The sequence below is a fragment of the Terrapene carolina genome, unplaced genomic scaffold, assembly GCF_002925995.2.
Source record: "Terrapene carolina triunguis isolate 2854851 unplaced genomic scaffold, T_m_triunguis-2.0 Scaffold66, whole genome shotgun sequence".
Lineage (NCBI taxonomy): Eukaryota > Metazoa > Chordata > Testudines > Emydidae > Terrapene > Terrapene triunguis.
The window spans coordinates 92,047,438-92,073,534 of NW_020664417.1; the positions used below are offsets into that span (position 1 = coordinate 92,047,438).

The 26,097-nt window shown below is 42.3% G+C and overlaps 1 protein-coding gene across 2 annotated transcripts in view; it reads left to right on the forward strand.

Moving 5' to 3' along the window:
* Positions 1–5,285: 5,285 nt before the first annotated feature.
* SUCLG1 (succinate-CoA ligase alpha subunit) overlaps positions 5,286–26,097 on the forward strand; it is a 31,868-nt gene continuing 11,056 nt past the window's right edge. Inside the window, exons 1-5 of one of the 2 annotated variants that reach the window (XM_024194728.3) lie at positions 5,286–5,431; positions 20,574–20,677; positions 23,828–23,944; positions 24,608–24,820; positions 24,944–25,001. In XM_024194728.3, the coding sequence (XP_024050496.1) occupies positions 5,383–5,431; positions 20,574–20,677; positions 23,828–23,944; positions 24,608–24,820; positions 24,944–25,001 (541 nt within the window). In that variant the 5' untranslated portion in view covers positions 5,286–5,382. The remainder of the gene's footprint in view (positions 5,432–20,573; positions 20,678–23,827; positions 23,945–24,607; positions 24,821–24,943; positions 25,002–26,097) is intronic. The other variant, XM_024194729.3, reaches the window with a different exon arrangement.

The window sequence follows — 26,097 nt, forward strand, 5'->3', positions numbered from 1 at the left end:
AAACTTGAGCAGAAAATGACTTGTGGTGTTTGCCCAGAATCACTCTACAGAGCCAAAAAAGGAAGTAGAGTAAAAAGGTACCATTTTTACATGCTCACTTTTCTAGCCATAACAACACTTTAACCGCTATTGTAAGAATAATCTGAAAATAAAGACTGGGTTTTGCATTGCTTCAAGGAGCTATTCTGGAAAACCAGAAGCCAAAATCAGGAAAGGGTGCAAAGGAGACCGACATATCATTCAACACTTTGTCCTGGGCTAGAGAAAGGTGTTGAGGACTGTTTCAGCACTGGTGACATCAAGTGCATGTTCACAAAATAAATAAAAAGGAAACTGAGACTTCAAAACAAAACAGTGTGTCATGCTGTCTTCTTTATTTTGGTCATAATAATACGGTCTTCCTCTATAGCATCTTCCATGAGAAAATCTCACAGCACTTTACAAACATAATTTTAGCTTCACAACAGTTTTTACTATCCATATTTTATAGATAGATTTATTATTTAGGAGTCTATATATGGATTTAGGTGCCTAGTTTTAAACTGCAGCTTTTGAACTAAATTACTAGCCTCAAGGAGACACAGAAGTTAGTGGCAGAATCAGGAACGGAACTCAAGAGCTGCTGACTCCTAGCATTGCTGTCATTCCAATCACACTGCTCTTCATGGATTTTGTACCACCCAATGTTATTTTTATTACTTGTGTCACAGTAGTACCTGGCTGCCTTACCAAGACTGGAAATGAGGTGTACATTTTTAATGGTGAGAGTAATTGATGATTGGAACAACTTTCCAAGGGCCATGGTGGATTCTCCATCACTGGCAATTTTAAAATCAGGATTGGATGTTTTTCTAAAAGCTCAGCTCTAGGAATTGTTTGGGGAGATTCTATGACCTATGTTATACAGGAGGTCAGACAAATGGTCACAATGGTCCCTTCTGGCCTTGAAATATAAGACAGATCATGTAATCTTTCTGCTGTATTTTGTGAGGGTGCATTTGCTTTGTTGTGTACCTACAAGTGTTCTGATCCCATACCAGTTTATGAAGGTGTTGGTAATTGCTATATTATTCCTACCTAGACAGAACAAGTTCTTTCCTGGCAGTTTACCAAAGCAGTAAATTTAAGTGGTGTGAGTCACAGTGTTCTCTGGTGTGAGCCAGTCTATTGTCTTAAAAACGTGGAATTTTTTCCACCTCCACACATATATACCCAATTATACATTTTCTAGCTGGGGATGGCCAGGCTTCTGTACCTTAATATTTTCTGATGTAATGATGATTAAAAACCTCCATGTATGTGAGGAGCCTGAAATGAACTTTCACATCCAGAAACAATGTTCAGGTTTTGAATGGCTAAAGGCCAATTTCAGCTTCTGGGGTTGGGAGTCGAAACTAAACCTTGACCGTGCCTCTTTCTCTAGCAATACTCCAAAACGGAACACTTCTTATTTTTTTCATACTACTCTCTTCGTACATGGATGTCCTTTCAATTTTGAAGCCCTGCAAGGTATTCACGGCTGGCATTCTTTTTGAGACCAAATATCTTAATCTAAGATAAAAGGCACCATTATATAATCTAGAAGTGGACTACATCTCTAGATCTGGATACTGCCAAAGTTAGAATTCAGGGATTGGATTCTTATCCAACCCCTAACAATGGTGTAGATTTGAATTAGGCTTCAAAACATGAACCAAAATGAGGGAAATCTCTTGAGAACAGCTGTTTGTTTATTCTCCCTTTTTGTTTTCTTTATTCTCCTAATTTCATTCTTTCCTCTTCTCCACTTCATTTTCTGTCTTCGTTTTCTCCTTTTGAATGGCTTTCTCATGGCTGGGCAGTTTGTATAGAAATGGTCAACAGGAAAGATCAGCTACATATGCTGATAATAATACAATGGCTTCTCAACTAAAACTGCATAATCATTCCATGAGTCTCAGTGAAAGCCACATATTGAGGAAAATTAGGTTATCACATGGACCCAGGCATAAATCTCATGGCAGTCAATGTACTTCTAAAGCTAATGTGAGATGGTGGGGCGTGTAATCCCAGGGCAAAATTTAACTTCATCAGAAATTGGGCATCCAAAGGCTTAATTTAGCATTTAAGATTTCATTCTGATCTTAGTAACACTGGCATTAAGTGAATGGATTAATTTGAGATGTGCTGGTGTAGAATCAGTGTTTATTTTTACCTTAAAAAGGGTGCTTGAACTCTCTTTCTCTCTCTTAATTTGTAATGAGGGAGCAGTTTTCAGACCCCTGTGACTGATCATTGTTCTTGCCAATTTATCAGGTCCACAGTCATCTTGTCATCTGCCTGCCTAAATTATTCTGTCAAACTGGTAAATTTGGAAAATCAGCTGTGGGTGGGCACAAATTCCTCCAAATTGTAGCTCAACTGTAATTTTTCAACACAAGAATGTAGTCATGACTGGTGTAAACTTCATCTATATAGTCTGTGGATGGGATTTTCAAAACTGCCTGTGTAATATAGGCATACAAGTCCCACTGAAAACCAATGGGATTTGTGCTGCTAAATCATTTAGGTGCCTTTGAAAATCTCATCCTCACTGCCTAGAAAGATCCTCATCTGGTATTCATTGGTGTAGATCCATTGACTTCAGTTGAACTAAAGTATAATTCCAGTTATCCTAATTCCCTTTATCCGAAAATCCTATTTATATGAATCCACAGTGTGTCCCCCGCATAGTCTGATGTTAATCACCCACTATTAATTTCCCAATTAGTCTTTTACTGCCTGTTAGCCTTAATCTGTGACTTTGTATTTGTATAGCAGTTTTGACCCGTTACCTTAAATTACTGAGACCTAATACCATTTCAGCTGATTTTTTACTCTTTAATAAAGTACAAAGTGTTAAGCAAACATCAGCACTACTCTCTTTGTTCCCTGTATTTCTATATCAGGGACACTGCAGCTGAAAATAATACTTCCGTGTATCTGAAAGCCCAGTTATCCAAAAGTTTTGAATGTCTCTCAGGCCATTTGAATAAATGGACACACACTGTATGTTGATTTACTCCAGCTGAGAATCTGGCAGGTATGTCAGCAAGTGATGGATGAATGAACATTCAAAGGTTTAGAGGTTTTGAGGAGAACCTAGAAGTTTAGAAGCTCATCCGGACATTACCCAAACTGCTTCAGTGTGCAAAATCTGGGCGCAAATCTCACAAGAGCAGCTTATCTTGTGGTTATTTAAGCATTTCCTCTTTCAATACTGGCCACAAGAAGTGCAGGGGTGCATGAAACTTGGGAGAAAAACCTCAACCTTTATGAATCCTCCCCAAAAATTAAGTTTGAATTTTGGTTGAATATTCAGGTGATTACTTAATTTATCCAAACATGTTCACTCACCCCTAAAGTCAGCCAAATCAGTAAACTTCACTGTATATGAGGAATAGGATTAGAAATTATTTTTTCAATTCATTTCAAAATCATTTAATCTCCAACCATTTTGACAATGATTATGCAGTTTGTGTGTTGTGACTGTTGCTCATTATGCTGATCATAATCCTCTGACTGTTGCATCCGTCTGTTGCATCCAACTGTTGTCTCTCGTTTTATATTTACTTTGTTCTTTGGGGCAGAGACTGTTTTTTGTTGTTGTATGTTTGTATAGTGCCTAGCACACTGGACCCTGGTTCCTGACTGGGGCCATTATGTACTACTACAATGCAAATAAATAAATACATAATATTTGCTAGCTAAATGTTGTCAGTAATCAGTATGCCTTTTAATAGGGAACACTGGGTTCTATTGTTTGGCCAGTATCTTTTTAATTATTTTTGTTAAGTTCGAACAGGGAAATTGGGAGTTATGTGGGCCAGTTTTCATTGTCTTTCCTTTGTTTAGGTTGGTTATTATTGGCTTTTATTTTCATAAAATGATGGATGGCAAAGTCTGGCACAGTATAGGGAAACTCTTAATTAGAGATCAGTCTGATATAAAATTATTCTGCTTAACTGCCAGGGAGCAAATTTGTCACGTACACATGGGAGAAAGAAGAAGGACAAAATGCAGGGTCAGCTATAGGTAGTCTGGAAGTTCCTTCAAGAGGAAATGTAGCCAAACTCCAAACCTGGAGACAATGGACCTTTCTGTGCCTGCGTCCTGTAGATAGCTAACCACTTAGTTTGCAAAATAAGCAAGGAGGAGGGGGCAAATAGATGAACAATAAGGGGTCATAAGAGGGGCAGATACATGTAGCTTGCTAATTATGTATGGTAATGATGGCAAATTTTGGCCAATCATAGAGCGATAGATTATCATAAGCAACTGCATATAATGCTTTGGTGTAAGTGTTTTCTTTGTTCTTGCTGACTTATGAGCTCGAACCCAATTGCAATTGAAATAAATGGATCGCCCCTCCCGGGGCTCCTTGCTTGATTAGCTGTGTCCGTCTCTCCTTATTCCTCAGCTGGAACGGACAGAAATTTCTATGACAAGTCCAAACTAAGGACTCAAGCCAGCAAGATGCCGAGCACTCTGGTGTCCAGATCTGATCTAGGGTTGCCAACTCTGACTGAAGCTATTCCGGGAAATTATTTTCCCCCACATGATGCAATGTCATTTTCTTAAAATAGCCTATTAAAATCTCCCGGATTGCTTTCAATAGTCACCGGGAGATGGACGCCAATTCCGGGAGACTCCAGGCCAATCCTGGTGGGTTGGCAACCCTAATCTGATCCAGTCAAGCACTTAAACTTGACTTGAATGGGTCTACTCAGATGCTTACGTTTTGGCAAGTGTTTAAGAGCTTTGCTGGATCAGGGCCAGGCTGTGCCACACCTTGTAGGGCTGAGTCCTAAATGGAGCCTATAAAACTGCATGCGTTGGCAACCCTGTTTTTCTGCTGCCTTAAAACAGGGGCGGGAGCAAACACCAGAAGCCTATAGCCCGGTTTACACCAAGGCTCCATGCTTTGCCATGAGGGGTTGGGCTGAACTGATGGTGAAGGGAGCCTTACAACTGATTTGCTCTGAGTCTTGGATGAAAATCCCCCCTCTGCCCCCTTTTCCTTTGGCTCTTCCCCCTCACACCTTCCCCTCCCCTAAGCGCTCAGCCTTCTCTGCCCTTCTCCCCCTCTCTACCACTGAACTACAATCCCCACAACCCCCTGCGCGGCGGGGTCCTGCCCTCAGCTCGCGAGGACCCCTCCCGGCCGGCTGCGGAGCCGCCACCCAGGGCCGGATGCGGGATTGGTGGCCGGGCCAGCGCCGGGCCCCATAGCCCCGTGGCAGGGCGGGGCTGTCCTGGCAAAGGCGGGTTTAGGGGCGGTTTGGCCTCCGGCGTTCTCGCTGGCCGCCTGCGTGCGCGCGCGGAGCCGCCCGCCCGGGCCCCGTGTCATTGGCGAAGGAGACGATGTCTCACTGCAGCGGCGCTTCCCGCCTCCTGGGCCGCCTCCTGCTCTGTGAGTATCGGGCCGGGTCGGGGCCGGGTCGGGGCCGGGCGGCAGCCCCGGGCCCCGCGCTGACTGGGGCCCTCGGAGCCTCGCGGGCGCTAGGGCTGACTGGGGGGGAGGCCTCGCGGCCCCCTCCCCCAGCTGGGCAGGGCCCTGGACCGGGGGGGGCTTACGCCGGTCTGGCCTGGGGCTGGGAGATACCCCTCCCCCTTTGACGGGCGGAGGCGATGGCTGCCACCGTGCCGTCCCGGTTCGGAGTCATGCCTGGCTCTTGCGCCGGGTTCTTCAGCCGTAGATCTCCAAGCGCTGTGCCGGTGAAGCTGGGATCATTATCTTCCCTCTGAGGGATGCGGGGGACTTGCACCCAGAGCAGGGAAGTGACTTTCTGGAGGCTGGTGGCAGAGCCAGGAAAAGAGCCCAGTTCTCCTGTGTCCCAGTCCAATGCTCTAGTCCAGGGGTAGGCAACCTATGGCAGGCGTGCCGATTTTCAGTGGCCCTCACACTGCCCGGGTCCTGGCCACTGGTCCGGGGGGCTCTGCATTTTAAGAAGCTTCGTTTAAAATGAAATTAAACATTTAAAAAACCTTATTTACTTTACATACAGCAATAGTTTAGTTATATATTATAGACTTATAGAAAGAGACCTTCTAACAACGTTAACATGTATGACTGGTACACGAAACCTTAAATTAAAGTGAATAAATGAAGACTCAGCACACCACTTCTGAAAGGTTGCTGACCCTTGCTCTAGTCATGAACTTGCTTTTTAATATCATAGTAGAGGTGCACGGTGAGTGACGTAATATCTTTTATTGGACCAACTTCTGTTGGTGAAAGAGGCAGACCCTTGAGCTACACAGAGCCCTTTTTCAGGTCCGGAAAGGTATTCAGAGTCATACGTCGATGCCTTGTCAGGCAATCCTACATGAGTGGCAACCCTCAGTGGGCACTTTAGATGGTACAGGTGAAGTTGTCTTTTAGCAGAACTTTGTAACTGTTCAAAAAAAGTTGGGTGCGATTGTTCTGCATTCTTTTCCTTCTCACACTTAACACCTGTTGCTGACAGCCTGTGTTTTTTAAAAAAAAGAGAGAGAGAAATCTGTGAGTTATAAAGTTCGGTAAACATGCACTGGAGAAAACATTCTTTTTAGGACATAATTGTTTTATAGTATTGTAAATGGTGAGCACAGCATGAACATGCAGGTCCAACTGTTGAGGGTGCTGGGTGGAGCTGTGCCAGCCAGCAAAATCAGAGGTGGTCATCTGTTACTCTTTCTTAAAATACCTTTAATTTTCTTTCCCTCTGTTAGCTGAGAGTCCTGTATGTCATAAGGCGAGCACTGAATGAACAGGGGAGTTTCTAGAAAGGATAAGAACAAATAGTATTTCTTTAAAGTCCAGATTCACAGTATATTTGGTCAATTTCACAGTGATAAGATTTTAAAAATCATAACTATCATGATTTCAGCTATTTCAATCTAAAATTTCATGGTGTTGTAATTGTAGGGGTCCTGACCCAAAAAGGAGTTGAGAGGGGGTCACAAGGTTATTGTAGGGGACGTTGCAGTACTGCTACCCTTACTTCTGCGCTGCTGCTGACGATGGCGCTTCCTTTAGAGCTAGGCAACCGGAGAGCAGCGACTGCTGCTGGCCAGGATCCCAGCTTTGAAGGCAGAGGCGTCGCCAGCAGCAGTGCAGAGGTAAGGATGGCATGGTATGGTATTGCCATCCTTATTTCTGCACTGCTGCTGGTGGGGCACTGCCTTCCGAGCTGGGCGCCTGGCCAACTGCCGCTGCTCTCCGGCTTCCCAGCTCTGAAGGCAGCGCAGAAGTAAGGATGGCAATACCGGACCCCCTTAAAATAACCTTGCAACACCCCTCCCCCTCTGCACCCCGCAACTCCTTTTTGGGTCAGGACCCCCAATTTGAGAAACACTGATCTCCCCTGTGAAATCTGTATAGTATAGGGTAAAAGCACACAAAAGATCAGATGTCACGGGGAAACCGGATTTCACAGTCCATGATGTATTTTTCATGGCTGCAAATTTGGTATGGTAGGGCCCTACTAATACCTAAAAAAAAATATATGAAGTTTATTTAAACTTAAAAATCACAATTCTGCTTGAAAACTTTTTGTGGTCATAGGTGTTACTTGTAACTATTAAGATCACTGTAACTGAAAGAGATTCGCGAAAACATTCTCTTTGTCTTTACAGTTTGTTTACTTTGCAGTTGGCAGCGCTGTGTGTAGCAAATTTCATTGTATCCCTGTGTAATAAGTTAGAAAGACACCGATCCTGCAGTGAGTGCTGAATGGACAGATTGAAATCAATGGAGATCTGCACAGGGATCTGCTCCTTTGGAGTCCATTGAAGAATCGGTCCCTTAGTTGTCAGGCTTCTATCCTACAACTGATAGCATATGGACAGACTGGCGAGGCCCCCTGAATTCTTTGGAACTCCATGCAAGTGCAGCAATCTTTTGTAATCTAAATTACAGGATTGGAGCCTAAATCAGTTTCCACTCTTCTGAAACTAACATCCCTTTCTGCTCCCTTTACAAAACTTCGACAGGGCATCAGGAAGAAAGACACTCACATAAGTTTTTTGTTTTTTAAGGGATTTTTGGGAAGATATTTAGTATGTACTGGTTAACAGCTACTCTGTTAGAAACAACACTTTTAAAAATAATATTTAAAAAAATAAACTGCCAGTTGACAAATTCAAACACCTAAAGTTCCAAACGGGAAGGCTTGGTGAAACTTTAGTCCAGGAGTCCAAGCATCTGTATCTGTGCACCAAACAGCATGTGTTATTTTGGTCGTCATCCAACAACATACTCCATCATACAACTCCACTTAACAACACTTATTCTATAACAGCATCTTCTGTCATACAATTTCACATTAACCTAGTCCCTTTTCCACAGGGATTTTGAGGCTGAACATATTTTTTTTGTATAAAAACAGTTAATAAATCTATTCTGCACAGTGATGATTTTGATCATAAGTTGCTGATTTTGATTGTAAAACAGGTACAAACTTATTCTTGTTTGTGCTTGATGATCTTGCAACATGCCCTTGATCGTCTTAATTGTAAAGAATCAGCGTTTAAATCATGGTGTTGTGAAATAATTTCTGTAAAAGGCTAATGAATGGCAAACTAACTCAAAGGTTAGAAATTATGCACCACTTATATATGGAATGTTGAGGCATTAGAGACTGCTCACATATGTATGTAGATAAGCACACACTGTATTGTAAGTGAAGGTATTGCATGATTGAATTGAAATGAGTCAGGATTCTGGGGGAGGGGGGGAAATCATGGGAATATTCTGAGTTTTTTTTTTTTTTTTTAAACACCACCTTTTAAAAAAAAAAAAAAATGGCTAGACATTCCTGGAATAGCTGGATGTGGGTGGGAGATTTATAGCAAAATAAGAGAAACTTATAAGGTTGCTGTTTCAGCTACAAAGTTATCTTGAGTAACATAGTTATCATTATGATATATAGATAAATATATTGAGGCTTTTGTATCTATAGGACAACTATATAACAGTGGTCATTATTGGGTTTTCTTTCTCTTGGCATGAAGGGGAATGATTACACAAGATGGCTATCTGATATAGGGCTGACCAGCTCAGCCTATCATAGCTAAAGCACCTACTATTGAGGTGCTTCACTGCAGTATCCCAGGTGGCCGTGGTGGTGGTTGCCCCCCCCCAAAAGAAAAGAGTTGGAGCAACTTCTCTTTTGGATGCCATAGTTGGTCCATTTCAATGCAACTTAATCAGCCATATGGTTCATCTGTGACCATATGGTTCATCTGTATGTTGCTGATGATCATCTAATGCTGGACTCCTTGATATAGGAGAAGATGGGGAGGTTGATAGGGACTGAGGTTTTGCTAGTCATTAGTGCAGGTGCCCATTAGTATTGGCTTCATTGGTAGAGACCTGCACGGATACAAAATTTTGATCCACATCCATCCACGATCCGCAAACATGGTCTGTGGATATGCACGGATATAAAGCAGATTTTTGCAGGACTCTATTCTTTAGGTGTGGTGAGTATAAGCACTCTCATAACATTCAAGTTATTCCTTCCATACTGGCCTATCTAAACTCCTTGACTCTTGTCAAGTTTATCACTGGGAATTTCCATGTCTGTAGGATATTTTTAGTTAAAACTTTATGTTCCAAAGATAACTCATCTTCAACTGAAATTAGAAGTAAATATAGAGTGAAAGCTGTATAAAGCAGCTCCTCAAAGGATTGACAATGAATTGCTTAATTGAGATGGCCTTGTAAGGAGAGGCAAACACTTAAGACAGGCACCCAGTAAATGCTCCTCTTAGACCGGCAGGTCTTGAAAAATGTACCCAACAAATACTAGCTTGGGAACTAAGCCCAGCTACTAAACAAGATGGAAAAATAGCTGTATTGCTAGGCTCCTCCGTTGTTGCATTCTGCAATTTGAAGGAATGAAAGTTGGGTACTGTCTGGGCAGAGGGGGGTTGCTAGCTGTGGTAGGCAGTCCTCTTAGGAGAAGAGATTCGGGTTTCAAACCAAGAACATCAGTTGATCAGCCGGTTTGTAGAAGCTGTGCCAATCACACGTGCCTTTTGGATTTTTGTCTTCAGGTAGTTTATCACTACAATGGTAGGTTGTCCCCTGGAAGCGATGTGCAACCACTTTGCGCGACTGCTGTGGAAAGGTCCCGAGAGTACAAGAGGTAGTAGCCCCGGGATAAAAAACATGCAGAAAACCATGCGGGGGAGGGGGAACAGCAGGGGAGGGGCCGGGGGCAAGTCTGCCGCCGGATGTGGCCCGCAGGCCAGAGTTTGCCCACCCCTGGACTAGCTGAAGCAATCTCAGAACTGTTAGCAGTTACCTTTGAGAACTCATGGAGGACAAGTGAAGGTCCCCTGAGGATTGGAGAAGGACAACTCTAGCACCTGTCTTTAAAAGGAAGAACAAAGAGGGCCTGGGGAATTATAGATGGGTCAGCCTGACTGATACCTGGAAAGATACTGGAACAAATTATTAAATCAGCTGGTAAGTACTTGGAGGATAATAGGACTGTAAAGAATATCCAGCACAGATCTGAACAAATAATGCCAAGCCAACCTAATTTTCTTTTTTTGACAGAGTTACTGGCTTACTCAAGGGGGGCAAGCTGTAGATGTGATGTATCTTGATATTAGTAAGGCTTTTGGCACAGCCCCACATAACATTCTCATAAGCAAACTAGAGAAATGTGGTCTAGATAAAATTACTATAAGGGGGTGCACAACTAGTTGAAAGTCTGTAAAACTGAGAGGGCATATCTAGTGGGGTCCCGCAGGGGTCAGTCCTGGGTCCAGTACTAGTTAATAATTTCATGAATGACTTGGATAACGGAGTGGAGAGTGCGTATAAAACTTGCAGATGACACCAGACCTGCAAGGGGCTGCAAATACTATGTTGGCAAATTAGAGAATTAGTCTGAAATCAACAAGATGAAATTCAATGAAGTGCAAAGTGCTTCATTTAGGAAGGCAAAATCAAATGCACAACTACAAAATGGGGAATAACTGGCTAGGCAATACTACTGCTGAAAAAGATCTTGATTATAGTGGATCACAAATTGAGTATGAGTCAACAATGTGATGCAGTTGCAAAAAAGGCTAATATCCTGGGGTGTATTCACAGGAGTGTTGTATGTAAGATGTGGGAGGTAATTCTCCAGCTCTACTCAACACTGGTGAGGCCTCAGCTGGAAAACTGTGTCCGATTCTGGACACCACGCATTGGAAAGATGTGGATAAACTGGAGAGAGAAATGGTTTAGAAAACCTGACCTATAAGGAAAGCTTAAAAAAACCCTAGTCCTGTTAAATCTTGAGAAAACTGAGGGATATCTAATAACATGTGATGACTGTTGAGAGCTGTTATAGGGTCGGACTGTGATCAGTTGTTTTCTGTGTGCAGTGAAGGTAGGACAAGAAGTGATGGGCTTAGTCTGGAGCAAGGGAGATTTAGGTTAGATATTAGTAAAAAGCTTCAAACTATAAGGATACTTAACCACTGGACAGAACAGGTTGGACAAATATCTGTCAGGGGATGGTCTGCTTTTACGTGGTCTTGCGTCAGCCAGCGCAGTTGGACTACATGACTCTCAAGGTCCTTTCCAGCTCTACATTTCTATGATTCTGTGACATAAGGAAGGTTGGTGTCAATCTGGAAGATGCACTTGACAAGAATGCTTGGAGACAAGGAACAAGAGCTGCTGATCCTGATTGATGAAACAAGGCAAAGGTGAAGAGGAAAAGTGGGGTACCGTATGTGAATGTAACAACAACTTGCTATTCAATAAACTATTTAAAAAATCTTGCTACAGCCCTCTTGCTTTTATTATACTTTCTTTCCCTTCATATCTTCACTCCATTTTTTTTCTTCACATAAGAGATCATGGTGTATCTTTTCTATAGTTGTCTTCTGCATGTTTCCTCTTATCTTAGAGTGGATTGATTTAAATCACAAAGTGGAAAGCCTCAATTTTGAAGTCTCAATTTTAATCTACTTTTCCATTTGTACCTCAGATCTTTTCTAAGGAAAGATATATTATCATTGGTTGATATAATCATTAAAGCATGTTGATTTGCAACTACATAAAGCCTCTCTACACTAGATCTGGTACATCTTTTTGCTACCCAGGAAGGTACGCTATAACTATATACATTTATTTTAAGCAATTGCAGAAACTTTTCTTGAAAGGAACAGGCCTGGGCACTCCAGAGGGACACTCCGAGGACTTGGTGGTTGTTGTGTGCCTATCGTTAATCTACACAGAGTGAGTCAGGCCTGGAAGGCTCAGCAGCTCTACTCATGTTGCCAGAGGGTGGTGGTTTCAGGGAGCTGATCCACGGCAGGCACATACAAGACTTCCTCACGCTAAGGGCAGGTCGTGGTGATGAGGTGCCTCACAATGCTGGGTACCCAGGAAAGTGTTACAGGGGCCTCTAACACTACTGTAATACAAACAAGAAGTAATCAGTTAGGATTAGAATTCTTGGTACTCTTTGCCAATATAGAGAAGGTCTTAAACAATAAACGTGGGCCCTTATTATGCCATTTTTACAGTCACTTTTTGGACATGGTTAGGATAAGTAGACCTAAGAACATAAGAATGGCCCTACTGGGTCAGACCAAAAGTCCATCTAGCCCAGTAGCCTGTCTTCTGACAGTGGACAGTGCCAGGTGCCCCAGAGGGAATGAACAGAACAGGCAATCATCAAGTGATCCACCCCCTGTCGTTCATTCGCAGCTTCTGGCAAACAGAGGCTAGGGACACCATTCCTGCCCATCCTGGCTAATAGCCATTGATGGACTTATCCTCCATGAATTTATCTAGTTTTTTTTTTAACCCTGTTATGTTCTTGACCTTCACAACATCCTCTGGCAAGGAGTTCCACAGGTTGACTGTGCGTTACGTGAAGAAATACTTCCTTTTATTTGTTTTAAGCCTGCTGCCTATTAATTTCATTGGGTGACCCCTAGTTCTTGTGTTATGAGAAGTAGTAAACAACATTTCCTTATCTACTTTCTCTACACCAGTCATGATTTTATAGACCCTTAGTCATCTCTTTTCCAAGCTGAAAAGTCTTATTAATCTCTCCTCGTATGGAAGACATTCCATACTCGTAATCATTTTTGTTGCCCTTTTCTGAACCAATTCCAGTATATCTTCTTTGAGATGGGGTGACCACGTCTGCACACAGTATTCAAGATGTGTGCGTACCAGGGATTTATATAGAGGCAACATGATATTTTCTGTCGTATTATCTATCCCTTAATTATTCCCAGTATTCTGTTTACTTTTTTGACTGTCACTGCACATTGACTGGATGTTTTTAGAGAACTATCCACAATGACTCCAAGATCTTTCTTGAGTGTTAACAGCTAATTTAGACCCCATCATTTAATATCTATAGTTTGGATTATGCTTTCCAATGTGCATTACTTTGCATTTATCAACATTAAATCTCATCTGCCATTTTGTTGACCAGTCACCCAGTTTTGAGAGATCGTTTTGTAGCTCTTTGCAGTCTGCCTGGGTCTTAACTATCTTTATTAATTTTGTATCATCTGCAAATTTTGCCACCTCACTGTTTACCCTGTTTTCCAGATCATTTATGAATATGTTGAATAGAACTGGTCTCAGAGCAGACCCCTGGGGGACACCACTATTTACCTCTCTCCATTCTGAAAACTGACCATTTAGACCTACCCTTTGTTTCCTATCTTTTAACCAGATACCAATCCATGAGAACACTTTCCCTCTTATCCCGTGGCAGCTTACTTTGCGTAAGAGCCTTTGGTGAGGGACCTTGTGAAAGGCTTTCTGAAAAATCTAAGTACGCTATATCCACTGGATCCCTTTGGTCCACATGCTTGTTGACCCCCTCAAAGAATTCTAGTAGATTGATGAGGCATGATTTCCCTTTACTAAAACCATGTTGACTCTTCCTCAACAAATTATGTTCATTTATATGTCTGACAATATTGTTCTTCATTATAGTTTCAACCAGTTAGCCTGACTTCAGTACCGGGCATATAGGCCTGTAATTGCCGGGATCGCCTCTGGAGCCCTTTTTAAAAATTGGCGTCACATTAGCTATCCTCCAGTCATCTGGTACAGAAGCTGATTTAAATGATAGGTTACAGATTACAGTTAGTAATTCTTCAATTTCACATTTGAGTTCCTTCAGAACTCTTGGGTGAATACCATCTGGTCTTGGTGACTTATTGCTGTTTAATTTATCAATTTGTTCCAAAACCTCCTCTAATGATACTTCAATCTAGGACAGTTCCTCAGATCTGTCACCTAAAACGAATGGCTCAGGTTTGGGAGTCTCCCTCACATCCTCAGCCGTGAAGACCAATGCAAAGAATTCATTTAGTTTCTCCGCAATGGCCTTATCGTCCTTGAGTGCTCCTTTAGCACCTCAATCATCCAGTGGCCCCACTGGTTGTTTAGCAGGCTTCCTGCTTCTCGTGTACTTAAAAAGAAAAAAAATTGCTATTACTTTTTGAGTCTTTAGCTAACTGTTCCTCAAATTCTTTTTTGGCCTTCCTAATTGTATTTTTACACTTCATTTGCCAGTGTTTATGCTCCTTTCTATTTTCCTCACTATGATTTAACTTCCACTTTTTAAAGGATGCCTTTTTGCCTCTCACTGCTTCTTTTACTTTGTTTAACAACGGTGGCTCTTTTTTGGTTCTCTTGCTATGTTTTTTAATTTGGGGTATACATTTCAGTTGAGCCTCTATTATGGTGTCTTTAAAAAGTTTCCATGCAGCTTGCAGAGATTTCACTTTTGGCACTGTACTCTTTATTTTCTGTTTAACTAACCTCCTCATTTTTGTGTAGTTGCCCTTTCTGAAATTAACTGCTACAGTGTTGGGCCGCTGTGGTGTTTTTCCTGCCACAGGGATATTAAATTTAATTATATTATGGTCACTATTACCAAGCGGTCCAGCTATATTAATCTCTTGGACCAGATCCTGTGCTCCTCTTAGGACTAAATCAAGAATTGCCTCTCCTCTGGTGCATTCCAGGACCAGCTGCTCCAAGAAGCAGTCATTTAAGGTGTCAAGAAACTTTATCTCTGCACTCCGTCCTTAAGTGACATGTATCCAGCCAATATGGGGATAATTGAAATCCCCCATTATTATTATTATTATTATTGAGTTTTTAATTTTAATAGCCTCTCTAATCTCCCTGAGCATTTCACAGTCACTATCACCATCCTGATCAGATGGTCGGTAATATATCCCTCCTGCTATATTCTTCTTATTAGAGCATGGAATTTCTATCCATAGATATTCTATGGTACAGTTTGATTCATTAACGATTTTTACTTAATTTGATTCTATCCTTTCTTTCACATATAATGCCACTCCCCCACCAGCATGACCTGTTCTGTCCTTCCGATATATTTTGTACCCTGGTATTACTGTATCCCATTGATTATCCTCATTCCACCAAGTTTCTGTGATGCCTATTATATCATTATCCTCATTTAATACGAGGCACTCTAGTTCACCCATTTTATTATTTAGACTTCTAGCATTGCCCATTTTTTGACCTTGCCCATTTGCTCTTCAGATACAGTGCACACACTAGACCAGTGTTTCTCAAATGTGGCCACGTGCCGCATGCAATCACCAGTAGCTTTTCTTGCGGCCAGGACAGCCTCCTGAGTGGTGGAGGGCAAAGCAGCAGCTACTCCCCTCCCTGTTGCTACTGTATACAGCTGCCTTGGTGTTTGCTAATGCCGCCAGCTCTGCACTGCATCTGGAGACATGTAGGCATGCTGAGGGAACCTTGGACTCCAGATGGCCAGTGAGTTCTCGACCCACCTTCGTGGGGGTGGTGGGGCTTCGGGCTTCAAATCTGGGACCCCAGGCTCCCCCTTCCCCCAGTGCTTGCTGTGTTGGGGCTTGCCCAGACTGAGTAAGCCTGCTGTGAAAGGTGATATTTGTATGTTTTGTTAATATCACTTTTTATGTCAAACTTACTAGTGTAGACTTCACAGCAGACTTGCTAGCTAGGTTGGAGGCTGTGAAAAGTGATATATTAACAAACATAAAAAATTCATTTTTCACAGCCTCCTGGCCAGCTATCAAGTCTGCTGTGAAAAGTGATACTTCCACAGCAGATTTCCTAGCTCGCTGGGAGGCTGTGAAAAGTGATATTCTGTTTAGTTCCAGTAAAGAATAGAGACAACTGTGCATTGTTTTTATTATTGAATCTGCCCCCCCCCCCCAAAAAAAAACCCCTACATGAATAAATTAAAGATTTGGGTGTGTATACATGCATATTTATTTTCCTAAAGTTAATTAAGTATTTTAGGAAAAAGTGTCAGAATGCACACTAGCAAGAGTTGGTGACCGCATGCTGAGGCCACCAAAAAAATTGTTATGAGACAGTATACAGCTGAGGATAACAATCTGCTCATGCCTATATCCTTTTCTTTTTTTTTTTTTTTTTTTTTCCCCAACCAACTACATTTTTTCCTGAACCAAATTTCTTCTGCCATGTAAAAACCATGTAACGTGCTTCAGGACAAATCCATAGAAAGCTTGGAGTTTAAGCTGGTTTTGAGTTATCAGAGTGCATAAAAATTAATATTTTAAACATTGGAAGATGCATCTCTTTTCACACTTGGCCGGCTTGTGAAAGGCTCAGCAAGTGTGTGCGCTCTTTTTTTTTTTTTTTTAAATTATTATTTAATTCTCCATAGGACTGAAACTGACACATCTTTCCGCCTCCAACATTTTTTTAATAAGCACCCGAAAATAGATATGGAATAGTCAGTTGAACCTTAACAATAGAACTGGTGGTATGATGTTATAATATAAATTTAGTCCATCACAGTTTTTTTTAATAATGTACAGATTTAATCACTGAGGACACTTAAAATAGACTTTTGTGCTGTATTATAAATATGTACACTGAGAACTTTCTACTGTCTAGCTTAGAGTCCTTCTCAATATTGAAATGTTAATTGACCTGGAACCTTAACCGTGGATGATTCAGCTATGCCTGTTCACCCTAGAAGGGTCAGCCTAGTAAGCCTTTTAAAAGGATCTGTTTTTATAAATGTACTTTAACTAGCCAGTATGTAGGAGTGATTCTTTATATACAAATATATGGGAAGTCAAATTTCAAGAGTCTTTTTTTGGCTCTGGGCATGCTGTCAATGTCCGGGCACACACAGGTTCCAACATACATAGACCTGGTCTAACCACAGAGTTACACTGGTTCAACAAGCCACGTTTATGTTTTGTGTGTGTGTGTGTGTGTGTGTGTGTTTTTTTTTTTTTTTTAAACCATTGTCCATTTTTGTGGATGCTTACCTCCACTTAAACCTCACAGCAGTTTAGTTTGCCCTTGTAATTGATGTAACCAGGTTTAAATTGAGGTAAGTGTGTCCACACTTAGCTGCACTAGTTTAAAATAACACATTTTTCCCTGACTGAAACTTCGGTCTGCTAAAGATTACCCTAAAATCACATTCAATATGTTTATTAGAGCTTCAGACATGGACTTACTTGATCTATTGGCTTAATGGTTTCTCTTAAAACTTACAAAATTTTATGTAACATTGTTTATTTCGAATAATACTTATTTGTGTATTGCTTCCAGCAATATTGATCAAGCAGACAAAAGCAAGTGATTAGATTGAACTGTTGCAAAGGCTTTTCTGACTTCTTAACAGACTGATGACATGCATATCTAACAGTTCTGTTATATACTGTGAGCCTCCATATCCATTTTCCCTTTAAACTCTAATTTTATTGACTGTTCGAAATGTTGGTGCTATGTAGAGTCTCGTGTAACATTCTTTTCCCAATGGTTCTTCAAGAAAACCAGACTGATTACCTAATAGGTTGGAATCAGACATAGGCATATGCTATTATAATTCTTCACATTATTTGGCATGACTGAAAAGTACGGAAAAGACTACAGCGCTTGCTGGAGAAATCAGACTTGACTTAATAGTGTATAAACTTCTTTTGATGTTGGTTTAGCCTTGCTTCTCATTTAGGTTGAATGGCGGTACACACACACACAGGCTTTATCTTTAAAAAGCTCTTTGCAAAGAGAGGTCTCAATAGGATTACTGCCCCTTTAGCCTCTCTGCGGGGAAAAAAAGTTGTAACTGCTTAGGTTTTAAATATTGTGTAAATGAAACCTCGACTAATAAGCCTTCCATAATTGCAATTTCTATCTGGTGCCTTTATTTTAAGATGTCAGTAACATGTGGTAAGTAGACAAGTACGTGTATCTGGTCATAAGAGCTTGTGTTGAAGCAGAGTTGGGAGGGATAGTTCAGTGGTTTGAGCATTGGCCTCCTAAACTCAGGGTTATGAGTTCAATCCTCAAGGGGGCCATTTAAGGATCTGGGGCAAAAATCTGTCAGGGACAGTACTTGATCCTGCTGTGAAGGCAGGGGACTGGAGTCAACGACCTCTCAAGGTCCCTTCCATTTCTATGAGATAGGTATATCTCCATATAATATGTTGTTTGTAAAATACTTGGAGAGTTATTTTTCTTTTGTTTTTTCCAGCCAGTGAACTCTACATACTGTGGTCTTGTTTTTTAAATGATGTGGATCCCCTACAGGCACACTTGAGCATGTGCCTGGTCAAACCGAAGACAGTCCAGATAGGAAATCTTTATTTTAGCTTCCCCTTACTTTCCACTTCCTCCCTTTTTCTTAAAGTTCATCTCTTAACGTTTTTTCCTCTTAAGACTTTAGGTACCTGAACAGCACCACATCTCTTGTAACGTATACTAATATTGCCTGTGCTGTGTTCTAGGAATGTACAATTTCCTGCTTAGAATAAGTGTCATAAAATACATCCCAGTTAGGGAGGATTTCTAAACTATCCAAGGCCCATTATAGGGTTGAAATTCTCTGCTACAGCTGACCTTTTTGCAAAAGGTTTTGTGAAGAATCTGTCCCTCTTTTCCCTAGCCATCTCTTATCTTACATTTCACACAAGTAAATTAAACTGTGCTTTGCCATCGAGCCGATGATGCAACAATAGAATGCCTTAACTGTTCAATAGGAAGGCAATTAGTTCCCTTTTCTGTACTCATTGGTTTTCTTTAGCTGCATATCTTTAAGGTGTTAGAAGCAGTGAGAAGAGGCACATGCAAGCATCCTCTTGCTGAATTAGATGGAAAGTGGTGCTGGTGGTGTTGATGGAGGGCCTTCCTTTTCCCCATGAGTCCAAGCATAATTTTAAGTTTGTGGTTTCTAATCCCTAGCAGCTAGGAAATTACTGGAAAAAGCTTCTCTCACTGAATCTTCACCCTGGAGTGATCCTTCTGAGGATCACTCAACATGCTAGATGTTTCAGATTGGCTAAGGTGTGTGTGTGTGTGGGGGGGGGGGCTATTGGGACCGAGGAGCTGGCTCCATTCCCAGTTCTGACAGTGCCTCACTCTGTGGCCGTGGTTACGTCTTAGGCCATGTGTTTACAGGTGTCCTCTATTGTTGGATGTATTTTTTTAATTTGTTTTTTAAACAGTTACTTAGTTAGGGCCTGATGCTTCATATGCTGAGCACCCACACTTAGGGTTGCCAACTGTCTAACTGCACAAACCCAAACACCCTGCCCTGCCCCCTTCCCTTCCCTGAGGCCTTATCCCTGCCCCACCCCTTCTCCAACCCCCCTCCCTCCATCGCTCACTCTCCCCCACCCTCACTCACTTTCACCAGACTGGGGCAAGGGGTTGGGGTGCAGGAGGGGGTGTGGGCTCTGGGCTGGAGGGTAGGGCCGAGGGGTTCAGAGTGTGGGAGAGGGCTCCAGGCTGAACCTGCGACAGGGGGTTGGGGTGCAGGAGGGGGTGCAGGCTCTGGGAGGGAGTCTAGGTGCAGGAGGGGGCTCAGGGCTGGAGGGGGTTGGGGTATGGGAGGGGATGAGGGGTGCAGGCTCCGGCTAGATGGTGCTTACCTCGGGCGGCCCCCTGAAGCGACTGGCATATCCAGCTCCAAGGTTCAGGGGTGGCCAGGTGGCTCTGCGTGCTGCCCCTGCATGCAGGCACCACCCCCACAGCTCCCATTGACTGTGATTCCTGGCCAATGGACACTACAGAGTCGACACTCAGCATGGGGGGGGGCAGCACGCAGAAACCCTCTGCACCCAGGAGCCAGAGGGACATGCCAGTCACTTCCAGGAGCTGCGTAGAGCCAGCGCAGGTATGCTTACCTTAGACCTGCTGCACCACCGACCGGACTTTTAGCAGCCTATTAAAATCTCCCGGACTGGTTTCAGTAGCCACTGGGGGATCGATTCTGGGAGAGTTGGCAACCCTACCCACACTCCAGACAAAGTCAATGGGAGCTACAGGTGCTCAGCACCCCTGGGAATCAGGCCTGAGGTATCTAAGGTAGGGCACCCAAATTAAAGCTTTCTGAAAATCTGAGTCTCAGACTCTGTCCTTCCCTTATGTAACTGTAGAATGGAGTCGTGTCTGATTCATGGGGTATTGAAAGGCTTAGTTCAGTAACATTTGTGAGGCCATATAGAAGGGTAAAGTAAGATTCTAGAAACACAAGCGATTATTAACCTTTTTATTTTATTATTTTTAGTGCAGCAGAATGGAGTACGTCACTGTTCCTATTCAGCCACGCGGAAAAATCTTTATATCAATAAAAATACAAAGGTTATCTGCCAGGGTTTTACTGGCAAACAGGTGCGTATCTTTGGTATAGATGAAATGCTTAGTATAACCTTCTTTAAATGGAAAAAAATGAGTAGTCAAGAGATTTAACAGGTGTTCCATATTTTTGATTTCATTTGTTGTGCATATATATGTCCTTCTAGCAAATGCAGACGTTTTAAAAGCTGGGTTATCTTATTATATCACTGTTTGCTTTATTTAGCCTTGTCACCACATCAAATATAAGGTATTCCTTCAAAAAGTTCTGTGAGGAAAATATTTATTCTTTGTAGAAACAGCTTTCCTGTTTTCCGCTTTGAATTTTTTCTGCTGAATTATCTTCTGGATAAAGGGAAATGTTCTTCATTGATGAAGCAGTTTGCTTCAAGCATTGTGTGTTGCTACGCTGCAAAACCATATCCTGTATATAATTCTGTTACTGTTTGACACCACTGACTTTCATCCTTATTTTGTTTAGAACCAATCCTCCATGATATGTGTTAATTGAAGCTTTGTGTCCTCTGAATAAGAGGTTGCCTTGTGTAGTCACTTTATTCTTTGTATTTTCAATTTCCGACAGCAACCTGGAATCCCACTGTTTCCAATCCAGTTCATGCTCAAATTCAGCAACTGCGCTCTTTAGCTTCTCTGGTTAGTGTTTGTTCATTCAAATGTTATCATTGAGACAATGCCTTTTGTTTTAAATTAAGAGTTTATTTTCCACAGAGAATCAGTTTAATTCTTTTTGTCATCTTAATTCATTTAATCCTTCTTTCACATTCTCTCATTGTTACACATTTGAATGATGAAAAGACTGCATTAGATAGCAGAAGTGCATTGATATGAATTAGCAGCAGCTGCCAATATTGTTTTTTTGCACTTGATTATCATGTTTGTGATCTCTTAAAGCTGATTTGGAATATTAAAATGTGGGCCTCTGCTATGCTGTCTGAAAATGTATTGGCAGGGGAGAACTAACTGAACTATTACCTTGTGATTTGGAGCCTAACTGCTCTGATCTAAAAGAAAAAAAGGCATGCTGTATTCTGAAGGTCATTTAAAACTTTAATGTGCACTGTAAAATAGCTATTCATTATGTCCACATGTCCCATTATATTACGCCTGTGGGAATTCTGCGCCATTGCACGCGTGCAGAATTCGTGTCCCCCCCGCAGATTTCTTTGCTTCCCCTCAGAAAATGACAGGGAAACAAAGGGAAACTATGGTGGGGTGTGGATGGTGGTGATGGTGGTGGGGAGGGAACAGAACAGGGATGCTCATGCGTGTAATTTTGTGGGGGGCATTGCCCTCCCAAGCAGGCAAGGTATGTAGGAGCACATGGGGTCATGTGCCACTGCCACCCCATTTCTACGAGTGCAGAGCTGCCCAGTTCAAGGAGGGTGCCACTTAGATGCTGCCTCCTGGGTACTAGTGCCGGTCATGTTCTTCTGTGTGCTGGGAACTATCCTGTTTTCTGCCAACGGGGGAAATAGGGGGAGTGGGGGGCAGATGGGGCAGGAGGAGGGGGATGTGAGAGTTAGGGAAGGGGGATGGGGCAGGGGATAGTGAAGAGAGAAAGGGAGGGGGGATGGGGGAATCATGGGGAGGGGCAGGAGCCCAGCATGTGGTGTCCCCTGGGCGGCAGCAGCTGGGGCTCCCCCCCCTTTTAAGGCTCTTGCTGAGCCTCAACCACCTTCCCCTGGACCCCCCTGCATCTGGAAACACCCCCTTTCCCCCTCAATGAGCCCCTGTGCATTCAGATCCCCCTCAATGAGCCCCTGTGCATTCAGATTGCCCCACAGAGAACCCTCTTATCCCACACTTGGGTCCCCCCACCCTAAGCCCCTCTATACTTGGATCCTGCTGGGCTAAACCTGCCTGCCCACACCTGATGTGCCAGGGGCAGGGCCCTGGGGTGTTTCTGGGGAGGCCTAGCCCTTGTGCTGGGTCAGGGTCGGGTGCAGCCTCGTGGCCAACTCCATGTTCAGGAAAGTGTATGTTGGAGGTAGGGAGGGGCTGCAGGGTGATCTCCCACCTCCATACAGCCAGTGGCCTGGGCTCCCCACTGCTATGCTGTAGCCTCCACATTTATTTATTGACAAACAAAATTTGCAGAATTTCATTTTTTTGGCACAGAATTTCCTCAGCAGTAACTATATATTGTGTATCTATAGTGCAAATGACCTCTAATTATAGCCTTCATTTCCATGTGAATACCCAGAAATGGGTATTTTTTCTGTTCATAACGTAATGCATTTTGTTTGAATTCTCAGCGGAAAGGTTTGTATGCACCGTGCTTGTGCATCAGCCTTTTTGTCTTCATACATTTTCGATAGAAATTTATGCCCTGAGTTGGGCCCTTAATCTCAAACCCTTTTTGTGTTAATTAAATTGATCCCCCTTTTTATTTAGATTGTGTGTGTTACAGTTCATTGTGTAACTCCTTGATAATGAATCCCTTTATTTTAACAATACTAAATTCCAATGGGTACAGAATGCTGTGGGCAGACGACTACCTTTCTCCAGAAAGTGAGATCATATCTCCCTCATTCTCCACAGCTTTTCCACATACAACAGTTTCCCTCTTGACTTTTTCAGATCTCTCCAAGAATTTACTCCACTCTTCCCCTACGTCACCCTCCTTTCCATGGACGTCCTCCTCTGTCCTCATTTATTCACTTGTACTTCCTCATTTATCTAGAAACCTTGCATCTCTTTATTTCCCTTCAAGATCGAGATCACTCCCTCTCTTCTAAATCACATTCCAAAACTTTTCTTTTCACCTCAGTTTACAACCTTAAAGTTGCTTTGATTCTACATAGATTATATAAACACAGGAACATGTTAAGAGTACCAACACTTTTAATAGTGAATAATTTGGGTTTCCTTTTTTAAACAATATTTTGATTTAGAATATTACACTTCTTCTTTAGAATGTTTGACAAACATGCTGCAATTTCACAAACATTGAAATGAGCCTTTTAGATGGCATTCACAAAACTTGTAGTTTATATTTTACTCTGAGTTTGACATGCTTCTAATTTACTTTCTCTTGTTGGCATATATTTGATCTTAACTACAGTTCCATAATGTGCCTTCAGTTTTTAAATGTTTTATTTGAAGGGGTATAAAAGTGTTCTTTCTGGCTTGCATCTTCTGAAGTTTCCTGTGTATCTCTTATAGGGCACCTTTCATAGCCAACAGGCATTGGAATATGGCACCAAACTAGTAGGTGGAATTTCCCCAGGGAAGGGGGGCAAAACTCATCTGGGCCTGCCAGTCTTTAACACCGTGAAAGAGGTAATCGTATAGTTATTGACTGGACCACTAGACAGTAAAGATGTGGGTGAGAAGGTTGTCAAAGTTGAACATGCTAGAACTTTCTAGCTTCCAGAGTTGAAGAGGGACAGAATCTGAGAGTGGAGTCATGGTTACAGTTCTGGTTTTAAAGTATGTGAGAAATAAAGCCAAGATGGTCTGTGGTCAGTGTCTGTATAATAGTGGGCACAACCAATGAATCGAGTTGGAGTTCAGTTTCCATTTTAAAAGTCACTTTTTCATTTGTGCATATAAATAAAATAAGGGCCTAGAAGTCATTTGGTGTCAACTTACATTTATTTTATATGGAGAGTGTTCGATATCCCTCATGACTTTAGCTCTTGATAAATAGATCATAAAAAGTGAATGAATAAATGGACTGAAGAGTACACTTTGCTGATTGTGGTGTAAACTCCCTGGAAGATGAACCTATTTTAGGAATCAGTTCTGCAGCTATTCCATTTATATCTCCTGTTAATCTGAATGAAATTGCTATGCACAGAACTGCTGTGACCATAGACTTTGAAACTTCTGATTTATTTTTTGTCATAAATATTTAAATAGATACATTTAAAGTGTTAGTTGCCCAATGTACTCTTAAGGTTTACTGAATGTTTCATATGCTTTTTGTTAATGCATGTTTAGGCTAAAGAACAAACAGGTGCCACTGCCTCCGTTATATATGTGCCTCCTCCGTTTGCTGCTGCTGCAATTAACGAAGCTGTTGATGCAGAAATCCCCTTAGTTGTGTGCATTACGGAAGGTATTCCACAGCAGGATATGGTTCGGGTTAAACATAAACTGATCCGTCAGGATAAGACTCGACTAGTGGGCCCAAATTGCCCTGGAGTCATCAATGTAAGTGTTTGAAAAACATTTCTTTTAATGTTTTGGAGACTAATCCATCTTTAGTGAATTTTCAAAATTATTTGCATCATGATTTTTTTTTTTTTTAAGTATTTGTTATTTCTACTCTTTTAGCCTGGAGAATGCAAAATTGGTATCATGCCAGGCCACATTCACAAGAAAGGAAGAATTGGTAAGTCTTGCATATTCATGCTGAAGCTGAAATATGTTGTTTTATCATTTCATGTCATGACGTATAACTAAGCAATAGATATACAGTGTAACAAGTTGTTAGTGAATTTAGCAATGGTCAGTAGAGCCAGATTGACAATTCTGGAGATTGAAGCCCCTTATTTTGCCACAGACATTGCTTGAGCAGAAGTAATGCAAGCAAGGGGTTAGAAAGGATTCTTGAGGCAATGTGAGCCGCTTTGTTTTCTTAAAAGGAGCTCTAAAAAACATTATCTGAGGATTTTAAAGAACCAAATTCCTAAACACTTGTCTTCTCAGCACTCGGAGGGTTTTAGGAGGGAAGGGAATTTATAAGGAGGAGGAAAATAGGCTTCTCACTGAATGTTGATTTGTCTGCACCTATATGCCATGGTGATGAGTATGTGATAAATACCTGAATAGGGTACATATTTCAGATAGTGGGCAGGGAGGACAGACGATAGCATCACACATTGGGTCAATAACAAAACCAGGAATGGATGTCTGGAGTCTTGATTCCCAATCCCCTTCTTAAAACACTAGAAACTTTTTTTGTTAAAGATACAATGTACGATATGCCATGTAAATTAGGCACTATTACACATAGAGCTTTTGGGCTTCTATTGTAGACAGGGTGCACTTGGTTTGACTTCAGAATTGTGCACCATCTGGTATCACTCTTCACAAGATTTTTACATGTGAGATGGTGCTTCTTAACTGCCAGTTGGGACATGCTGAGTTAGGGTTACCATATTTCAGCAAGCAAAAAAGAGGCCAGGAGGAGACCCGCCCTAGCCCCGCCCCTGCCCCTTCCACTCCGTCCCACTTCCCGCCCCCCTCAGGAGCCCCAACCCTCCCCCCGCTCCTTGTCCCCTGACTGCCCCCTCCTGGGACCCCTGCCCCTAACTGCCCCCCCAGGACTCCACCCACTACCTAAGCCTCCCTGCCTCTTGTCCCCTGACTGTCCCCTCCTGAGACCCTCCCCCACCCCCATCCTAACTGGCCCCCTAGGACCCGGCCCCCTAGGACCCTACCTGTACCCTGACTGCCCAAAACCTTATCCACACCCCCCCCCCCCG